Here is a 20,110-nt window from a genome sequence, read left to right on the forward strand (position 1 = left end):
TCATTTTAAAGGTTAATTCACTCACTCATTTACCACTGAGCACCCAGTATGGACCAGGGTGTAATTGATCTAATAGAAATGTAGGCGGCTCTGTAAATTCAGGTTGAATAATGCTCAGAACAATGTTGCGTGAGGTTCCCTACTCCTGGATCTTTATTATGAAGTAAGTGAGTAAATAATAAAGGCATTTCTAACATGAATGTTTTAGAAGGGCTTCAAATTTCCAGGATGTTTTCTGTTTTTTTGAAGCAAAATACAGCTCAAATTTCTATCATTTTCTAAATAATCTCTTCCCATTCAAGGTCAGAAGTGAAATAAAGCTGAGTGATATGCAAGTCCTGATGCATAAGTCAACAGCATTCCCTTGACACTAGACTAGTAGATGTGGTACTTAGGATTCAGAATAAGACTAGTTAGAACTAGATTTATAGGTCTTACAGACTTCAGTGTGATATTAACACTAGACAATAATAACCCCAACTCTGGTTATACCGTGTGTCAATTTCAACACTCAGGAACCAAGGCAGATCAGTGGAACCAAATCCTCCAGCCTCACCCTTGAGCAGCCCTCTTTTGCATTCCAAGCTCCAATCAACAAATATTCCCTCACATACTATGATTTCTTATACTTCTGTGCCTTCACCCGTGGCCATATTTCTTTTGCTTCATCAGCATAAAATTGTTTCATGCTATTTCTTTTTTTTTAAAGTTTTTATTATAAAACTGATGTACATAGAGGTTACAGTTTCATACGTTAGGTCATGCTATTTCTTTTCCACCATCAAAATTCAGCTCAGTTGTCAATTTTTCCAAAAGCCTTCACCTTACACCAGCTCACCCCCAATTCAGATGATATGCTCCTATAGTTAGTATCCTGCACATACTTCTAGTATTGTATGCCTTCTAACCAGTCACCCTGTTCCAATTACTTAATGTCTTTAACTTTCTACTTCCTGACCTGCAAAACCAGGAGAATTTATGTAAATACTGCACAAAGCAATCCCAAGTCTAAAGGGGGCACTTGATATGTGGTAGTAGCAATCATTGTCCCTATCCAGCAATAACACTTTCGTGCACAAGCATTTGACAATATTTGTTAAATAAACAAAAGCAGGAATAAATCTGTAAAGTAAACAATTTCTAGACTATAAAGGAAAATGAAAAGGCCCCAAAAAGTTAGCCATGAAGTTGAGGACTTTTTTGTTGTTGTGGGTTGTGGGGCTTGAGTGGTCTCCCTGAGCTCTTTTGTTCAAGGCTAATGCTCTACCACTTTGAGTCACAGCTGTATTTCCTATTTTCTGGTGGTTAATTGGAGGTAAGAGTCTCATGGGCTTTCCTACCCTGGCTGGCTTTGAACTGCAATCCTCAGATCTCAGCCTCCTGAATAGCTAGAATTACAGGCGTGAGCCACCAGTGCTCAGTTAAGGACTTTCACACTGCTCTTCCTCTACCAATTTTGCTAACACAGAACCACAGAATGCCACAGAAGGCCCCAAAAGTAGCATACAGCACAGCATATGTGTTATTAAGACTAGATTTACCACAAGAATCACTAGTGCTGACTGGCAGAAGAAAAATGCTTAAGCCAATGGAGGATGCATTACCATGAGCAAGCCGCTTGCTCTGCACAGCATCAGAACTGTGCTCTTGTTCTGGGCCAGTGGGCAGTCCAACTATGAGATCAAGGTCATCCAGCAGAACAACAGACGGCTGCCTCCATGCTGCCTCTTTGAGGGTGGCCTCCAGGGTTTTTTGTATGTTTTCAAGCCTCTTACCTTAACACAGAAGATAAGGTTTCAATGCTAGTTCAGAGATGGAAAATTTCAGGATACCCTTCTGAATGCATTAGAAGAACTCAGTATTGAGTTAACTATAAAAATGTAGTCTGTGCTTTGATCATATACCATCACAAAAATTTATTGATCATTAATATGTTTCAATGAAGTTTAGTAAAATGCCAAATATTATCACTAAGACAAGGAATATGCTACCATAATTTCTGTCTTTATGCATTTATTCATACCCAGTCTTGCTCCATAGAATTTCAGATGGCTTACAATAAGATAATTAAATAAAAAATAGGATGTAGTAAAGAATAAATTTGAGTAAAAGGTACAGTTTCAGATAATGCTATATTTGAGTCACAAATGTGTCTTTAAATTTGCTAAAGTTACAAAGTTTTAATTAACTAAAAAATTTTTTTTGCTGTCATGGGGCTTGAACTCAGGGTCTGGGCACTGTTCCTGGGTTTCTTTTGCTCAAGGCTAGCATTCTACCACTTGAACCACAGTGCCACTTGTGGCTTTTCTGTTTATTTGATACTGAGGAATTGAACCCAGGGCTTCATGCATGCTAGGCAACTCTACCACTGAGCCTCATTACCAGCCCTAAAGTTTTAATTTTTTTTTTTTTTTTTTGGCCAGTCCTGGGCCTTGGACTCAGGGCCTGAGCACTGTCCCTGGCTTCTTCCCGCTCAAGGCTAGCACTCTGCCACTTGAGCCACAGCACCGCTTCTGGCCATTTTCTGTATATGTGGTGCTGGGGAATCGAACCTAGGGCCTCGTGTATCCGAGGCAGGCACTCTTGCCACTAGGCTATATCCCCAGCCCTAAAGTTTTAATTTTTAAAGAACAGAAAATATAGAAATTCATACTCTGATGCACAGATTGCCTGTTACTCAGTTCTAAATTAAAACTTTCTCATGAGACTTCAACCCAAAGGCAAAGATGGTCAGGGATGGCTGGGCACCACAGGTTCCCACATGTAATTATAGCAACTCAGGAGGCTGAGAACTGAGGATGATGGTTTTAAGCTAGACCAGGCAGGAAAGCACATGAGTCTCTTATCTCCAATGAACTACCAAAAACAAAAAGCCAGAAGTGGAGTGTTGACTCATGTGGTAGAGCACTAGCCTTGAGCTCAGGAACAGCACCCAGGCACTGAGTTCAAGCCTCAGGACTACCATAGTTAGACAGACTGACAGAGAGGTTAAAAAAAAAATACAATGACCAGAGAGGACAATTTGGTAGTGTAGTGTAGAGAAAATGAAATTGTCGAAAACTTTTCCAATCTCTTATTTTCACGGAATAGATAAGCACAGACAGTTACATGATAAACAGAATTCTCATTGCTGAGCACCTGCACCCACTGCACCTGACTTGAGTCAGCCGCTCAACCAGAACACACAACACATTAGACATCATTTATATCCACTAGAGTCCACTCTAAATACTAATTTTCTCCACGTGCTGTAAGTTGACATTTCCAGGAAGACAGTCTACAAAGAAGTTTGGTAAGGAACAAATAAGCTGCCTTCAAATATAGAAAGTTTCAAAAATTTATCACCACACTGGCACCAGTGGTTCATTCTTGTAATCCTAGCTACTCAGGAAGCTGAGATCTGAGGATCATGGTTCAGAGCCAGCCCAGGCAGGAAAGTCTGTGAGATTCTTATCTCCAATTACCTACCAGAAAACTGGAAGTGGTGTTGTGGTTCAAGTGGCAGAACACTAGCCTTGAACTGAAGAGCTCAGGACAGCGCCCAGGCTCAAATTTCAAGCCCCACAACCAACAACAATAAAAAAATCATAAACATTACAAAGTCTTAAAATTTCTAAGAATTTTGAGCAACTAAATGATACACAAGAAAGTTAAAAATTAGATGATACTTATACCCATTAACTAATAGCACTGGTAACATGCCTTTCTACTAGAAAAGGGTTATATGTAGAGCATTAATTAGCACATTCTTACCTCCCAAAGCTTTACAGTCAACTATCTCCACATGAGCATCCAGTATGTCACTTGCTTCTTTACAGATTGCTTTGGCTAAAGTTGACTTTCCACTTCCCTAGAAAATAATGACTTAGTCCCTTCTCATGTACATTTATGCTGCTTGTCTTCTAACTTCTAGCTATTATAACATCAAAATAAACCTCCACACATATACATTTATATCTTTAGAATAAATTTCTGGAAATATTATGGATTATTAAATATTCTATATACTTAATATTTTGTGAGAAATTGCTAGTGTCCTCTAGAAAAGCTGAATCTGGTAGGTTTCATAGTTCTCTTATCAGTTTTAATCTACTATTTTTAAATGGTCATTTGTCTATCTCCAACAGTTGTATATCAATCTTAATTTTTTTTGATTACTATGGTCCAGAAAACAGCCAAGCTTGATAGAAGAAGTCTGAAGTTTCAGAGGCTCTCAAAAAATATGCATTTCCATTATAATAGTTTATTGAATTGCACAAACACATTATCTCAAAAATAGGTTCCAAACAGTAAAGAACCTTGAGGTGGTGAGGTGTTAGCCTCACAGGTCAGAAGGCCTTTTCTCCTGATACACACACACACACACACACGCACACACACAATCAGTTTATAAATCTCTTCCATATATATTATCTTCCTTAAGTGAGATTATTCCTATGAACACAGGTGATACTCTACAACAGCCACAGAGCTGGAACTCAAAACCAGGTCTTCTGTTGTTCTTTATGTTAGCCATACTACACCTAAGTGACTCTGTATGGCTGTTATCTGAATCAGTAAGATATAGTAACTTTACGGTTGCTTTGATTTTTTTTCTTTTAAATTTTGAGAAAGAGTTTCACTATGTAAAATAGAATGACCTCAGATTTGCCATTTCCTTGTCTCTGCCTCCTTACAGGCATGAGCCACCATGCCCAGCTCCTGATGCTATATATATGTAATAAGAATTAAGGAAAAGAAATAGGGGTAGAAGAAAAAAGTCAATAAAAATAAAGCAAATAGTGAATGAGAATGAAGAAGCTTACGGTTTTAAACTAAAAGCCAAAGACCACCCCGCTGCCTTTGCACTTTGGAAACAATAAGGCATTGGTAGAGAATAAGTCAGTAAGCTCCTTTAAAAGATTAGGAAGCTTGAGTAAGACCATCAAAGATTAAAAGGAGGGCTGGGGATATGGCCTAGTGGCAAGAGTGCTTGCCTCGTATACATGAGGCCCTGGGTTCAATTCCTCAGCTCCACATATACAGAAAATGGCGAGAAGTGGTGCTGTGGCTCAAGTGGCAGAGTGCTAGCCTTGAGCAAAAAAGAAGCCAGGGACAGTGCTCAGGCCCTGAGTTCACGGCCTAGGACTGGCCAAGAAAAAAGATTAAAAGGAAAGAAGACACAAAACTGAAGATAGTATATCAAAACAAATTCTGCAGTATTAAAGGATAATAAGAGAAAAAGAACTTCATATTAGTACATTTGATACTGTAGAATTGGACTAAACATTTAAAAACTATTAAATATATCCCACTAAGAGAAATAAAATTACCTAAATAATCTTATAACCATTAAGGAAAGTGGATTTGCCACTAAAAAGCTAATAATAAATCTCCTGGCTTGGATAGTTCTACTAGAGACCTTACCAAATATTTAAAAAAGAATGTACATAATCTTTCCCTCCCTGCAAAAGAGCAGGAAACACTTCCAACTTACTTTAGAAGGCCAATATTATTTGATAGCAAAACCAGACAATAAAAACCAGACAGTAAAAAAAAATTAAAATAAGCAGTAACATCTTTCGTAAGTTTAAATGCAAAAAAAAATCTCAAGGCTAAAGTGTAGCTCAAGTAGTAGAGAGCCTGCCATGAACAAGACCCTGAGATCAAAATGGAGTGTTTCCTTTAAAAAAAGGAGTGTGGGGGGGTGGGGCTACATACCAGTGGCTTATGCCTATTAATATTAGCTATTCAGGAGGCTGAGATCAGAGGTTTTCAGTTCGAAGCCAGCCTGGGCAATAAATATTGCACAAGACTCTCCAATTAATCACCACCACTACCAACACCACAACAATAACAAAAAGATGGAAAGGAAGAAAAAGAAAAGAAAGAAAAAAAGAACAAAAAGGCTTAGCAGGTACAGTGGCTCATACCTTAATCCTAACTATTCAGAAGGGTTAAGATTTGGGGAACCTTAGTTTGAAGCAGAAAAGTCTTAGAAACTCTAACTTCATAAAATAATCAGCAGGGCTGGGAATATGGCCTAGTGGCAAGAGTGCTTGCCTCCTACACATGAAGCTCTCGGTTCGATTCCCCAGCACCACATATACGGAAAACGGCCAGAAAGGGCGCTGTGGCTCAGGTGGCAGAGTGCTAGCCTTGAGCGGGAAGAAGCCAGGGATGGTTCTCAGGCCCTGAGTCCAAGGCCCAGGACTGGCCAAAAAAAAAAAAATCAGCAAAAAGCAGGGCTTGAGGCATGGTTCAAGGGGTAGAGTGCCATCCAACCCAGCAGGCCAAGAAAATGTGAGCCTTTAGTTCAAACTCTGGCATTGGTAAAAAAAAAAAAAATTCAAAACAAACTTCCAAAAATAAATCCTTAACAGAACCCTAGCAGATGGAACTTAGCAACATATAAAGAATCACATATCACAATTAAGTGGAATTTATTATAGGAAATCACGGTTAGTTCAATCAAACCTTTTAATACCCTATTTAAAACCTCAAAACCAAAAAAATCATAAAGTTATATCCATTTAACCAGAAAAAAGGAGAACATCAGTCCTGTTCATCATTACTTTCTCAGTATCTAAATATATACAAAAATATTAATGAATGATTGCTTGCTTTATCTTGTAATTAACATATCATAGTAGCAAACCTCAAGAGAGGAATTTGAAGTTGAATTATTGAAAAAGAGCACATTTAACCACCTACCTTTCCTCCAGTGAGTAGAAGGGCTCCATTCCTAAGTCCTGCGAGAAGGGACATCAGCTGCCGAGAAAAAGGACGGCCCAGGAGACTATGGGTGATATGTTCCATAGAGGATATGCCTATGGAATTCACACCTCTGCAAAATAAGTAAATTGTTATGTGACACAAGACTGAAGTACAAGATGAAACCTAGCTAACCTTTCCTTCTCAGTTTACTTAAGGACTATAAGAGAGTAAAGTTTTAGAACTCTTTCTTTACTTGAGAGAAGGTACACTAATGAATGCTATATCTTATAAGCAGCTTTGAAATTTAGTTTTTTGTTTTTGACTTTTGAACATGTGCAGTTACTAACATTTTCTCTAAGAGGATTACTTAAACAGGTTTGTCTTAACATATATACCTAATCACTCCCCTATCCTCAGATAATTTTTATAATCAATAGATCTGAAAGAGTGCTTTTGAAGTACTTGGGATAACACTTATGTCTTCTTAAATATCACCAACGAAGTTCAATCTGTAGACTACACAAACATGAACTTTAAGCTACTTCTTAACCACTATCCTAACTTCATTCATGTTAATAATAGAAATATTAAGTTTGTAAAATTAAAATCTGAAGAGATTTTGTTCTCTGCTAATATATATTATGCTGCACTTAAACATTTGTATGTTAGTCTTCTTTATTTTTACTGGCTTAATTTTTTTTTTGCCAAAACACAGATTATAGAACAGTATAAAAGGAAACTAAATCATTACATCTACTAAGAATCACTGTGAAGTATTCTAAAGGGTAACGTTTACATGAGATTCTCATATTGTATAAGATATAATGAAATTACAAGAAACTTCTTTTTAGATTTGTTTGAAAAGTTGAGAAAACACAAATATTCCCAATTATAAAATAAGACAAAGGAATAACTTAATTTTAAATATTTTTTAACATTCAAGTGATTTTTTAAAATTTTAACTTTCAAAATACTGTACTAGGAGGTATTGTTTTAGTCAGACATGTTGACCCAAGTGGTGTCTAACTGCTTTTTTCTCATAAATCAATTCTCAATGTAAAATTTCTAGTAACACTTCTTTCATCTAAAAGGGCAAGGAAAATTGCTAATCATGTTGAAGGCAGAGACGACTTTTGAAAAAGTATCCTCTATAGCATGAGAAAGCTCATTCACTGACATTCACATCCACTTTAAAATTTAAACATAGAAACCTTGCCAGAGTTAATGTCAAACATGTCGCCAAACATGCTAGTTTGGGCATAACTTCTTACCCCAAAGCGTTCAGCTTTAAAAAAGGAAGAATAAAGTCAATTTCCTCACTGTTTTCTTCTTTTACCATAGGATCTAGAAGGACCTATAGTAGCAAGGAAAAATTAGTTTTACATTTCAAAGTTACGTCTTTTGCCTGTTTCTTGGGTCTCAGAAAAGTGAAAAGCTGATTCTGTTATACCATAGATAATAGATAAATTATGCATGCAAGATCATTAGCTAAATACCTATGATGACAAAAACAACTCATAAATATTTATGGTCAGTTAGCAGAGAGAATGTAATCTCCTTAGTACATTTTACAGATATGTATTTGCAATTTTGATTTGTGTCACATTTAATCTTTTCACAATGCTATAGTTATATCTTCTCTGAGTGCTATTCTTTCAATTCTATTAAAAAAACAACAACCAATTTCTAATCCCAAACAAGGGACATTTTAAATGGTTAGTGGCATCTTCAATTCTTTAAGAATGACTATTAAGATATTCACTGAAACATAGCATTTTAAAATACATTTTTAAATATTTATTTTTTTAAAAAAAGGAATGTAATACTCATGAAGAGCTGAGAATTTAAAAATTGCCAAAATAGTAACAAAATTGCATGCAAATATGCATTTTTAAAATCAAACCTCTAAAACTAGGTTTTTATTTGTTTTAAAAATATTAGCATTTTGACTCATGAGTCATTTGTCAGTTAATACTGAGTCTTTTCTTGACAATTATGCTGAAAAAAAAATTTTTTTTTGCCACTCCTGGGGCTTGAACTAGGGCCTGAGCACTTCCCTGGCTTCTTTCTGCTCAAGGCTAGCACGCTACCACTTGAGCCACAGCACCAGTTCTGGCCTTTTCTGTTTATGTAGTGCTCAGGAATCGAATCCAAGGCTTCATGCACACTAGGCAAGCACTCTACTACTAAGCCACATTCCCAGCCCCTGAGTTAATTTTTAAATGTAGGATAAATCAACAATTCATATAGCCACCTTAAAGAGATTGTAGAATAAAATATTTTAAATCAAGTTATTCCTTACTCTTATCATTTGGGTTTCTAATATACTTTGGAATGTAAGTTTTTACAAGGAAATTCATACTTTATTATCAATCACATGTAATAAATTCTGTTTTACTAAATATTCAATAGAAAGTAATTACTTGTACTGAGATCTTCTGCAGCAGATTGGTACTCAACAGAAAAATACTTTTTTCTTTTTCTTTTATTTTCTCTTTTCCCCAAGAATGAACTATACTCAGACCGAACTCTTTTAACCCTATTAAAAAGAAATAATAAAAGGAGAGTTAATATTGGAGTTGAGGTGAAGATTTTAAATATGAGACTTTAAGGTATTTTTCAATATGTAAAAATCTGATTACTATATTCCACTATTCTCATATAACATAGGTTGGAAAAACAAAAATGTTACAAATATCTTGTAAAAACAGATCAAAAGAATGTATTTACCCACCATCTTTAATTTCCAGCTTAATAAATTGTTCCTCTGATATTATCAAAGGAAGCATGGTGGTAGCAGACTGCTGTACCCATGAAGAGAACACAGTTTTTACATCTTCTTCGCTTACATCTTCAGGCTTCAAGGAGGGGGAAAAAAAGAACAATAGTCAGTTGTCCTAAGAAATGACTTAACTTTAATATCCCTGCCTTAACATCTTTTCTAAACCAAATGTAAATGTTACCAAACCAATAAGGGTCATTTATGTGCTACAGATAAACATGGGGTTGACATTACAGTTAGGGTGATGAATATGGCATAGTTGAAAGAAACATTTATGTAAGTGGAGAAACTGTAAGTGTTCTTTGTCTCTATACTCAGTGACACAAATAGAATAGTTTGACTCAATAACCACTCAAACCCCATTCTCTCTTGCCTCCCTCTGCTATCAGGAGAGGAAAGCAAACTCCTCTCTTCTCACCTTAACAGTACGTATGTGGCCAATAGCATGCAGTCAACATTAATTCAGGGCTTTTCTTCCTAATCAAAGGCAAAGAAACTGCAAGGAGAAGGCTTTTGCCTGTGCCTTTCCTTCTGCCTTCTGGAATGCAGACATGATGGAGAAGGGAATGGAGTCAATGCTCAGTGGGTACCAAGTTTTTGTTTTTTTGATAGAAGTTTTTAAAACACTGATGGTTGTACAACATTATGAATGTAATGAATGCCACTGAGTTGTACACTTAAAAATGATTAAAAAATGGAACAATTTATGTTCTAAATCTTTCAACACAATGAAAAGAAATCACTTTTCTGTCTTTTTAGTCAAAAGCAGAACATTCTTACTACTTAGCAAGTAAATATTGTGGAATACATGTAACTCACTAAGTTCTCTCTAGGTTGTAATTTTAGAGCTCTTGGAATTTCAGGGGCAATGTCCACCGGCGTTATCCTAACTACGGCATGCATTTCTATGTTTAGACTCTTTCTCAGGTCATCTGGAATCTGAAATGTAAAAATAAATAAATGTATAAATAAATTCTCAAAGTTCAATGACAACTACATCATAGCATACATATTAATGTTAGTTAATTCAGGTGGAATTACAGAAGTCAACACAATGAATCATAGTTGTCTTAGTCTGCTTGGGCTGCTATAACAAACAATGACAACTGTGCAGATTATTTTCTCACACCTTCGGGGACCAGGAAGCCTAAGATCAGGGTGCTGGCAGACTTGGTGTCTGGGAAGGGTTCTCTTCACTCCTTCGTGAAAGGACCCTCTCCTTCTTGCTCCTATGACATAAAGGGTGATGGAGTTCCTTTGGATCTCTTTACAAGGACACTGGTCCCATGCACGAGGACTTTCCCTGTCATGACCTAATTATCTCCCAAAGGTCTCACTTTCTTTCTTTCTTTCTTTTTTTTTGCCAGTCCTGGGGCTTGAACTCAGGGCCTGAGCACCGTCCCTGGCTTCTTTTTGCTCAAGGCTAGCACTCTGCCACTTGAGCCATAGCACCACTTCCAGCTTTTTCAATGTATGTGTTGCTGAGGAATCGAACCCAGGGCTTCATGTATACGGGACAAGCACTTTACCACTAGGCCATATTCCCAGCCCCAGGTCTCACTTTCTAATACTGCCACCTTAGGGGTATGATTTCAATATATGAATTTCAAAGGGACAAAAACATTTAGACTATATCAATAGCAGATTAGGATAGAAGTACAAACGTTGCTATACTACAAACTTTCCCCCCGGTATAAGAGCTTTAAATGGAAGTATTTGACTCTATACACAATACATTTTAAACCATGATAGAATTACACTCAAATGAGATGCTAATTACAAATCTTTGAACAGTCTTCATTTGAAAAAGCTAAGAACTAATGAAAGAGTTGGACTGATTGAAGCTAATCTGCCATGGAGACACTATTTCAATTTAACAGGTAAAGGTATAATTTGTCATCCCCATTAATGAAAGCATTTTTAAGCTTACATAGCGGGAAGGGTATCACAATTATGACACTAAAAACAACTTTCGGACAAGTTGTACATTTTTAATTTTAACTATAAAAATATGTTCAAGAAATTCTTTTCCTCTCCAAATACTGATAACACTGAAGGTTGAGTATGGTGACTCATGCCTGTAATCCTAGCTACAGATGGAGATGGAGGTAGGAAAAGTGGTCCAAGGCTAGCTCAGGCAAAAAAATCACAAGAGAATCTATGTAAAAAGCAAAATAAAAACAAAAAGAGGTCTTGGAATTTTAGGAGTGTGGTGGAAGTGATAGAGAATTAGGAGGCCCTGAATTAAATCACCAGTACTATATAAAAGGGGGGGGGCCTTTAATCTCACTTTACTACCTATTAATTTCTAAAGAGTACATTCAGACGTACTAATGGTAGACAAAAGCAAAAACAACGTTCATATCTTGAATTAAAGACTAACGCAAATATATAGTGCCCCATTAATATTACAATTTTATGCAAAAGTTAAAAACAAATTTAATTACTACTAAGAACCTTCCTCATTAACATACCTTATAAGGTAATAAAGACTCATGCCAACATTGTTGATTGTATTTGAGTACAGATGGCAACTGCTTTCATTTCTCACTGTCTATGGCTCCTCAGGCTTTAAGTAGTGTGGGAGTACTAACTCCTGTCTTTTTTTTTTTGCCAGTCCTGGTGCTTGGACTCAGAGCCTGAGCACTGTCCCTAGCTTCCTTTTGCTCAAGGCTAGCACTCTGCCACTTGAGCCACAGCGCCACTTCTGGCCATTTTCTATATATGTGGTGCTGAGGAATCGAACCCAGGGCTTCGTAAAAGAGGCAAGTCTTGCCACTAGGCCATATTCCCAGCCCTGGGGACAGATTTTCTGCAGGCATTAAAGCTGCAAAGTTTTGTAGCACACTCTATGCTGGCCATGAACCCTGGAGCAATCTGTCTGGATTTGAATCCTAGTTGTACCACTTACTAGTTATACAACCTTAAGCAAATAATTTTGACCTTTGTGGGTCTATATCAATCTAACTATCCTAGATTAGAAAGCATACTATACAATCTTTACCCATATAAAGCGTTTGCAGGATAAATGCATACTCTTCTTCACCACCACAAACTATGAACACTGTTCTTTACTGTATTGACTATGTGTGTATTTCTAATTCAACATTTAGGGAAATTTAATTATTATAAGTTTTTAACCAAAGTTATAAAACTCTATACTAACCCAGACTTTTCCAAGATGAAGAGGTTCTACATTTTTGGTGTATTTTATGGCATTCCTCAATTCTTCAAGTCCATTCCAGACTACCTTTAGCACACAGTATGTATCAGCTTCATGACTTTGATCTGAGCTAATCTGTTTTTGATCTAGCGGCTCTGACACATGCTTCTCTCTTTCAGGTGACAGAACATTCTGCTTTGCTTTGCTTTGCTGTTGTTTTGGAGAAAGTACTTTAATTAGCTTTCCATAGGTCACAGTGAAACTGGGTTCTACATCAAAGTATTCCTGGTCCCATGGAAACACATGAATTGCACAGTGTCTGTCGAACAGAGAAGTTGCTAATGTGTTACGTACACTAGGCGGTTGAGATCTGCATACTCTGAAAGTGTTATCTAGAGGAACAGCCTGGGACTGTATACTTTTGAAAGCATTGATTTCAGTTGAACCCCAAGATGTCTCTTGTTTCTTCTCAGATCCAAAAGAAAAGATGCTTCCTATCATAGTCCACAAACTTGGCATTGATGATGAATCACTGGGAACTGTGGAATTTGTTTCATTAGATCCAACGCCTCCTGTGTTTGACTGAAGTTCTTTTGTCATTCCTTTCTGGTCTTTTCCATAGTTATGAAATTTCCCCTGCACATCACATGCTTTTGACAATGTATTTCCTTTGGCTTGGCGGGCCTTTGGCTGAATAAGGAGTTCAGTATCAGTTTCCAGCCTTCCATAAGGGGCAGTTGGCATTAGTGCAACTGTGTAGAAAATAGAGCTCATTAGTGTGTGTTCACCTCTGCGTTGTTCACACCTGAGTTCAGAGTGCAATGGCAAACAGCACAATCACACCTACCAATCTGGATAAATATGTATGTATGTTGATCAACCCAAATAGGAATAATGGCCTTTGGAAAAACGATTCGAATTTGATCTAGAAGATGCTGTTCAAGGGAAGCGGCATGCAGCTCCTAGAACCAAAGGAAAAGTGAATTCACTTCACATGCGTCCATCCCAAGTCTAGTATGGAAATCTCAGTTCATTCTTCCTTATTTTAAATCATATTGTATATATTTAAGGTATACAACAAGATGCCATAGAGTATTTTGTACATAGAGCCAAAAGATTAGCACTGTTAAGAAAATGAACAAATCCATTCTATCACAGTTACTCATTCTTTAAAGGTGATAAATAAGTACTTAAAATTTACATGCTTAGAATGAATCCAACTCAATACAATTTCTTATCTATAGAACTCACATTATACATTAGATCTCTATCAACTCATTCTTATAATTCAGCTCAGAATTTATAATGGCGAGAAGAAACATCTAAAGCCACTGATATTTTGAAGTCGCTTAATTTTAAAATGAGAAAGTCTTTAGCTTTTCTTTACCAGTATCTCCCAGTCATCTGCTGAGAGGGGTTCCACTTCAACTTGCTGGCAAGATACCACATGGGGGCATGGCTTGAGAAACACCTGGAAAAAAATTCAAAAGTTGAAATGACATTACAAGACTTCCTGTAGGCCTAGAAAATAATAAGGTCTTTCTTTTTCTGTGTGTGTGTATATCTACAATACTTCATGTGACAAACATTTATTAAGTACTTATTCTTTTTTTTTTTTTTGGCCAGTCGTGGGCCTTGGACTCAGGGCCTGAGCACTGTCCCTGGCTTCTTCCCGCTCAAGGCTAGCACTCTGCCACTTGAGCCACAGCGCCGCTTCTGGCCGTTTTCTGTATATGTGGTGCTGGGGAATCGAACCTAGGGCCTCGTGTATCCGAGGCAGGCACTCTTGCCACTAGGCTATATCCCCAGCCCATAAGTACTTATTCTTAGCTAGACTTTGATATACTCAATTTTTTAGGAAAAATATTTCACAGGAAATTATAAAAATAAAGGAATATCCTAACATAACGTTTTCCCCAAAAGTAAATATAAGAACCATGTACTGTGTCATATGCCTGTCATTCCAGCTATTATGGAGGCAGAGGCAGAAGAATCATGAGTTCAAGGCCAAACTGGTTGATACAGCAAAATCCTTTACAGAGAGAGAGAGAGAGAGAGAGAGAGACAGACAGACAGACAGACAGACAGAAAGAAAGAAAGAGAGGAGATGAGAGGAAGAGAAAAAGAGAAAGAGAGGGGAGAGAGAAGAAGAGAAAAAGACACAGAAAGAAAGACAGAGAGAGAAAAAGAGAAAAAGAAAGATAGGAAGGGGAAAAAAGAAAGAAAGGAAGGAAGGAAAGAGAGAAGGAAAGAAGAAAGGAAGGGAAGAAAGAAAGAGAGAGAAGGAAAGAAAGGGAGAAGATGTAGTCATTTCTTGAACTAATATATAAATAATATAATTTCTAAAAGTGTTTTGCAACTGTTAGTTTTAAAACTAGGTTCATCACGGTGCTGCTAGGAAACTAAACTGAAATAAGAGATCAGAGACAATTATTTCAAAGCACGATCCTTCACAGAAAAAAAAAAAAAAAAACAACAAGAGCAAATACCCACTTACTCAGTTATAAAACAGATACATGTAATGCTGTGGTACCTTAATGAAGCTGAAGACCACCATCTTATTTTCTTTCCCCTTTGCTATTCATATCAGTAGATTAAGGGAATCAAACCACCAAGTGTTAAATGTTCTAGGTAACCAGCCTTTCCTCTCTGCTTTTGTGGACTGGAGTAGAATTACCTCCAAGTGCCCCATGTCAGTGAATTTGCCCTCAGTCCCTTCCTTAGACTCTACTTGAATGGATGATTCTGAGAAGCATAAAAGCAGCTCCAAACAAACAAGATACTAAGATTCCTGAACAAGCAAGTCCACTTTTTGTCCCCACCAATGTGTCCCTGGGAGACAGTGTCTTAGTGGCACTGCTAAAATAAAAGATCACATATATACTGAGTGTTCAATTCATATCATTTGTATCTATGGGTTCCTCTGCAGATTCAACCAACTGTAGATGGAAAGAATCTGAGGGGGAAAATTGCATCTGTCCTTAACATGTGCAGAATTTTCTTGTCATTTTTTCCTACATAGTATAACTATTTACATAGTATTGACAATGAATTAGGTTTTTATAAGTAATCTAGTGATAATCTAAAGTATACAGGAGAATGTAGCAAATACTATGACATCTTATATAAGGCACATGCCCATTGGCAGACTTTAGTTTTTGTGGGGCTCCTGGAACCTGATGACACCAAGGAATGATACCTTTAGAAAGGTATCTTTGATACAGTTTATGGGGGTAAAAATGTATAACTTCATTCTTTAAATCCTCCAAGTCCAGGGAGATTCCAACAAACCATAAAAATTTATTAGAAGGGAAAATACAGTAAATAAAAACCTTCCAACTATAAAGTATTTACAATGAACATATTAGTTCCACAGTTTAGACATTTAGAAAGAATTGGTAAGCACAGAACATCAGAAGCAAATGAAATTCAGCTCAATAATGGAAAATAAAACTCAATTCATAAAGGAGAAATAATTTCATAAAAGTTGACCAGAAGTGAAGAATGTAAGAAATAAAATCAAGCAGAAAGCATAGCAAAAAGCAAGATAATAACTAATGAAGTATAGCCAATTTCAATATGAAGAGCATACTTAAAAAAACACTAAGCCGGGGCTGGGGATATGGCCTAGTGGCAAGAGTGCTTGCCTCCGATACATGAGGCCCTGGGTTCAATTCCCAGCACCACATATACAGAAAACGGCCAGAAGCGGCGCTGTGGCTCAGGTGGCAGAATGCTAGCCTTGAGCAAAAAGAAGCCAGGGACAGTGCTCAGGCCCTGAGTCCAAGCCCCAGGACTGGCAAAAAAACCAACAACAACAAAAAGCACTAAGCCTTGTAATCACCCTATGATATTGAAATTGGCTGTAAATAAACTTTAATCTTTATTTTTTAAATTTTTTTTGGCCAGTCCTGGGCCTTGGACTCAGGGCCTGAGCACTGTCCCTGGCTTCTTTTTGCTCAAGGCTAGCACTCTGCCACCTGAGCCACAGCGCCCCTTCTGGCCGTTTTCCATATATGTGGTGCTGGGGAATCGAACCGAGAGCTTCATGTGTAGGAGGCAAGCGCTCTTGCCACTAGGCCATATTCCCAGCCCAAACTTTAATCTTTATTTCATTGCTGTTATGAGACATCAGAAGAAAGTTTCTGCCATCATTTTGGACTTACCTGTTCCCCATGTGAGAGTCCAAGTTTCTGACCAACTTGTCTGTTAATTTCAGCCACATTTTCACCTTGATCATTAAAATGCCTTCCTTCCACCCAGCTCAAGAATGCAGGCTGGTGACCCCAGGTTACTTCTATAGCTTGATTCTATTCATACAAAGAATGGGAAAAAGATTTGAAAGCTTTCATATGGTATGATGGATTCAGATGAACTGTTATTGCAATCTATACACATAAAAAAAAAGTTCTAAGACAGCAGCTCATAGCTGTTATCCGCATCTGTCATATCATTTAAAAGGCTATAACCATTTTCAACAGCCAACACTAGTGATGTTATGCAGAAAGCCGGTACCCTTGTATTTCAAATCAATTTAACTGTTTCAGAACTTAAAATGACAATAGGTAGCTGGATTAACATACACAGACTTTTACACACACACATATCTTCTAATATCTTCTTTCAAAGAAGCAAACTAAACCAAACCAAAAATGTCACCAGATTATCTGTAGTATATTCCCTTTCTCTTCTCCTCTCTCCTTTGCTCCTCTCCCCCTCTTCCTCCCTCTTCCCTTCATCTGTCTGTCTGTCTTGCACTGGAACTTGGGCATGAGCTCAACTCAGTTCCTGGGTGCTATTCCTTAATTTTTTCTGATCAAGCCTGGTATATTACCAATTGAACTATACCTGTACTTCTGTCTTTTTGCTAGCTAACTGGGCATAAGTGTCTCAAAGATTTGTCTGTGCATGCTGGCTTCAAACTTTAATTTTCAGATTTCAGACCCAGCACAGTATCACTTTTAATTTCTAAAACTTGAGTATAATCCAAATGGCCAATCATGGTGAACAAACTATAGCAATTTATACTAAAACATTAACTGATGATGACTTTTTAACAAATAGTAAGATAAAAAATTGTGAGTGAATATGTGTGAACATGCAAGAGAGAAAGAAAAAGAAGCTAACCTGGGAGGTTTGATCTGAAGTCTTTTTTTTTTTTTTTTTTTGGCCAGTCCTGGGGCTTGGACTCAGGGCCTGAGCACTGTCCCTGGCTTCTCCTTTGCTCAAGGCTAGCACTCTGCCACTTGAGCCACAGCGCCACTTCTGGCCATTTTTCTGTATATGTGGTGCTGGGGAATCGAACCCAGGGCCTCATGTATACGAGGCAAGCACTCTAGCCACTAGGCCATATCCCCAGCCCCTGATCTGAAGTCTTAATATTAGTTATCTCTAGGTTCTAGGATTATGTGTAATTTTATTTTCTTAATAATTTTTCACATGTATCACTTTGATAATGGGGTCCTATGACCTATTTTACTGATACAAGCTTAGAAGAAATGGGAATTTTGTTCTAGGCCTGAAGACATTTGAGTTTCTAAAAGATACCCTTGACCTAATTCTTTTTTTTCTTTTTTCCTTTCTTTTTTTTTTTTTTGCCAGTCCTGGACCTTGAACTCAGGGCCTGAGCACTGTCCCTGGCTTCTTTTTGCTCAAGGCTAGCACTCTGCCACTTGAATCACAGCGCCATTTCTGGCCATTTTCTATATATGTGGTGCTGAGGAATTGAACCCAGGGCTTCCTGTGTATGAGGCAAGCACTCTTGCCACTAGGCCATATTCCCAGCCCCGGCCCTTGACCTAATTCTTAGGAATATTTCTTGAAGACTGAAAATTGCACACAAAAAGCAAGACTACTAAATCCTTAAACAGTGACAAATTTAACAACTACATCTTAGGATGAAATTATTAATTATAATAATTATCATAATTATAAGGAAACATAAATTAAGCTCCTATGAACTCATTAGATTTGGATTTGAAAGCAGAAAATCTCTCACAGAGCTGACAGCACAAAAGTTAAGGTCTACCTTGATGACTGACTGACTCCTTCCATTCACTAAGAAAGCTGATTAAGGCCCAAAGACTCACTGGTAAAATAAATTCATCAATAATAACAAGAACTGAAGCATTCTGCTGAATATATTTTCAAAGACAGATAAAAATAAAAAAGAAGAAAAACAGTTACTAAGAAATAGCTCAAGAGGAAAGGTAGATTACTTGAAATCGTGGGAAACAGGTATTTCTTGCGGGACTAGCCTGTGATTTGGCAACATGCATCTAGGATTTCGATTTCAAATAGTGTAATCCTTCCCCACTCACCATGTGCACACTCACTCTCCTGAGACTATTTTCCATTATGATACTGCGAATGGTGCATCTCCAGCCCCCCCCCCCCCGAGATTAGGACTATGCAACCCCTCCACCACCGTGTCCCGAGGGGTGACGCTCCACACAAGTAAGTGCAAGAGATCTTAGTTCCCTACGTGTGCGGCTACAGAGCGCACGCCGGAGGCGTTTGCGCTCCAGCAGTGCAAGGTAGAACTGTCATCACCTTAACCTTTGCTCTTGGGCGCTTTGCTCTTGGGAAACGGCGCCCAGTTAACCCACAGGAACCCCAGCACCCCAAAGCTGGCACTTGCAAATCGCTTCAAAATATGAAACATAAACAAACAGATAAAGACACGCTTTCAAGCGCTTTCTTCCAACCTGGAGTGAGAATTCTTTCTGGATGCAGAGTGGGAGTAGACTAGCATGGTTCAAAGTCTACTCCGAGAGAGAGTAAGTCACTCAATGGCCGGAAGCCGCACTAGAGGCGATGTAGGGGTGCAAAACCCCGCTACCCAGATCAGGGTGCCCGAACGACCCCTCGTCTGGCCTCTAAGCGGTGCCCCACGTGCAGCAGGCAGCCTCCCCCCCCTCGCCCTCCCCCCCTCACCGACGCCCCTCGGCTGGGACAGATCGCGGCGGGGCCGCGTCCCACCTCCAGGCTGCCGTCCAGGGTCCCGCAGCCCGCGCGTTACCTGCAGCAGGTGCAGCTGGGCCACGAGGCGCCGGGGCAGATGGAGGAAGCAGTCCCGAGCGTTGGTGAAGGCCACGGTCACGGCCGCCCCGTCAGCTCCCGCACCCGCGAGGCGGTCGCCGCCCCACATCTTCCCAAGGCGCCGCTCGGGTCAGCCCACACAGCCTCGGTGTCTGACTAGCCCGGCAGGCCGAGGGCGTCGGAGCCCGAGAAGATCGATCGGCCCCTCCTTCTCTCCCACGGTGCTCGGCGCCTGTAGTGGGAGAGACCAGCGAAGTTCGCTCAGCCTCGGGTTCTCTCCGCCTTGCCGCCAGGGGGTGGTACCTGATTCGTCAAATTCTCGTTCTCCGGAAACGATGGTCGACGCTTAAAAAAAAAAAAACAGTTCCTCCAGCCAATCCTAGCACGCCTGGATCCATCTCGCTCTCTTATTGGATTATAGGAGCGCA

The 20,110-nt window shown here is 38.6% G+C and overlaps 1 protein-coding gene across 1 annotated transcript in view; it reads right to left on the minus strand.

Annotated features, from left to right (window-relative positions):
- The window catches only part of Pex1 (peroxisomal biogenesis factor 1), a 39,309-nt gene extending 19,219 nt beyond the window's left edge, over positions 1 to 20,090 (minus strand). The window contains exons 1-12 of the mRNA XM_048340016.1: positions 19,663 to 20,090; positions 16,808 to 16,951; positions 14,029 to 14,112; positions 13,489 to 13,603; positions 12,645 to 13,393; positions 10,298 to 10,417; positions 9,431 to 9,554; positions 9,120 to 9,235; positions 7,968 to 8,050; positions 6,694 to 6,826; positions 3,754 to 3,850; positions 1,605 to 1,775 (exon numbers count right to left, since the gene is read on the minus strand). Coding sequence (XP_048195973.1) covers positions 1,605 to 1,775; positions 3,754 to 3,850; positions 6,694 to 6,826; positions 7,968 to 8,050; positions 9,120 to 9,235; positions 9,431 to 9,554; positions 10,298 to 10,417; positions 12,645 to 13,393; positions 13,489 to 13,603; positions 14,029 to 14,112; positions 16,808 to 16,951; positions 19,663 to 19,791 — 2,065 coding nt within the window. The 5' untranslated portion in view covers positions 19,792 to 20,090. The remainder of the gene's footprint in view (positions 1 to 1,604; positions 1,776 to 3,753; positions 3,851 to 6,693; positions 6,827 to 7,967; positions 8,051 to 9,119; positions 9,236 to 9,430; positions 9,555 to 10,297; positions 10,418 to 12,644; positions 13,394 to 13,488; positions 13,604 to 14,028; positions 14,113 to 16,807; positions 16,952 to 19,662) is intronic.
- Positions 20,091 to 20,110: the final 20 nt, after the last annotated feature.

The sequence above is a fragment of the Perognathus longimembris genome, chromosome 2 (genome assembly GCF_023159225.1).
Source record: "Perognathus longimembris pacificus isolate PPM17 chromosome 2, ASM2315922v1, whole genome shotgun sequence".
NCBI classification, from domain to species: Eukaryota; Metazoa; Chordata; class Mammalia; order Rodentia; family Heteromyidae; genus Perognathus; species Perognathus longimembris.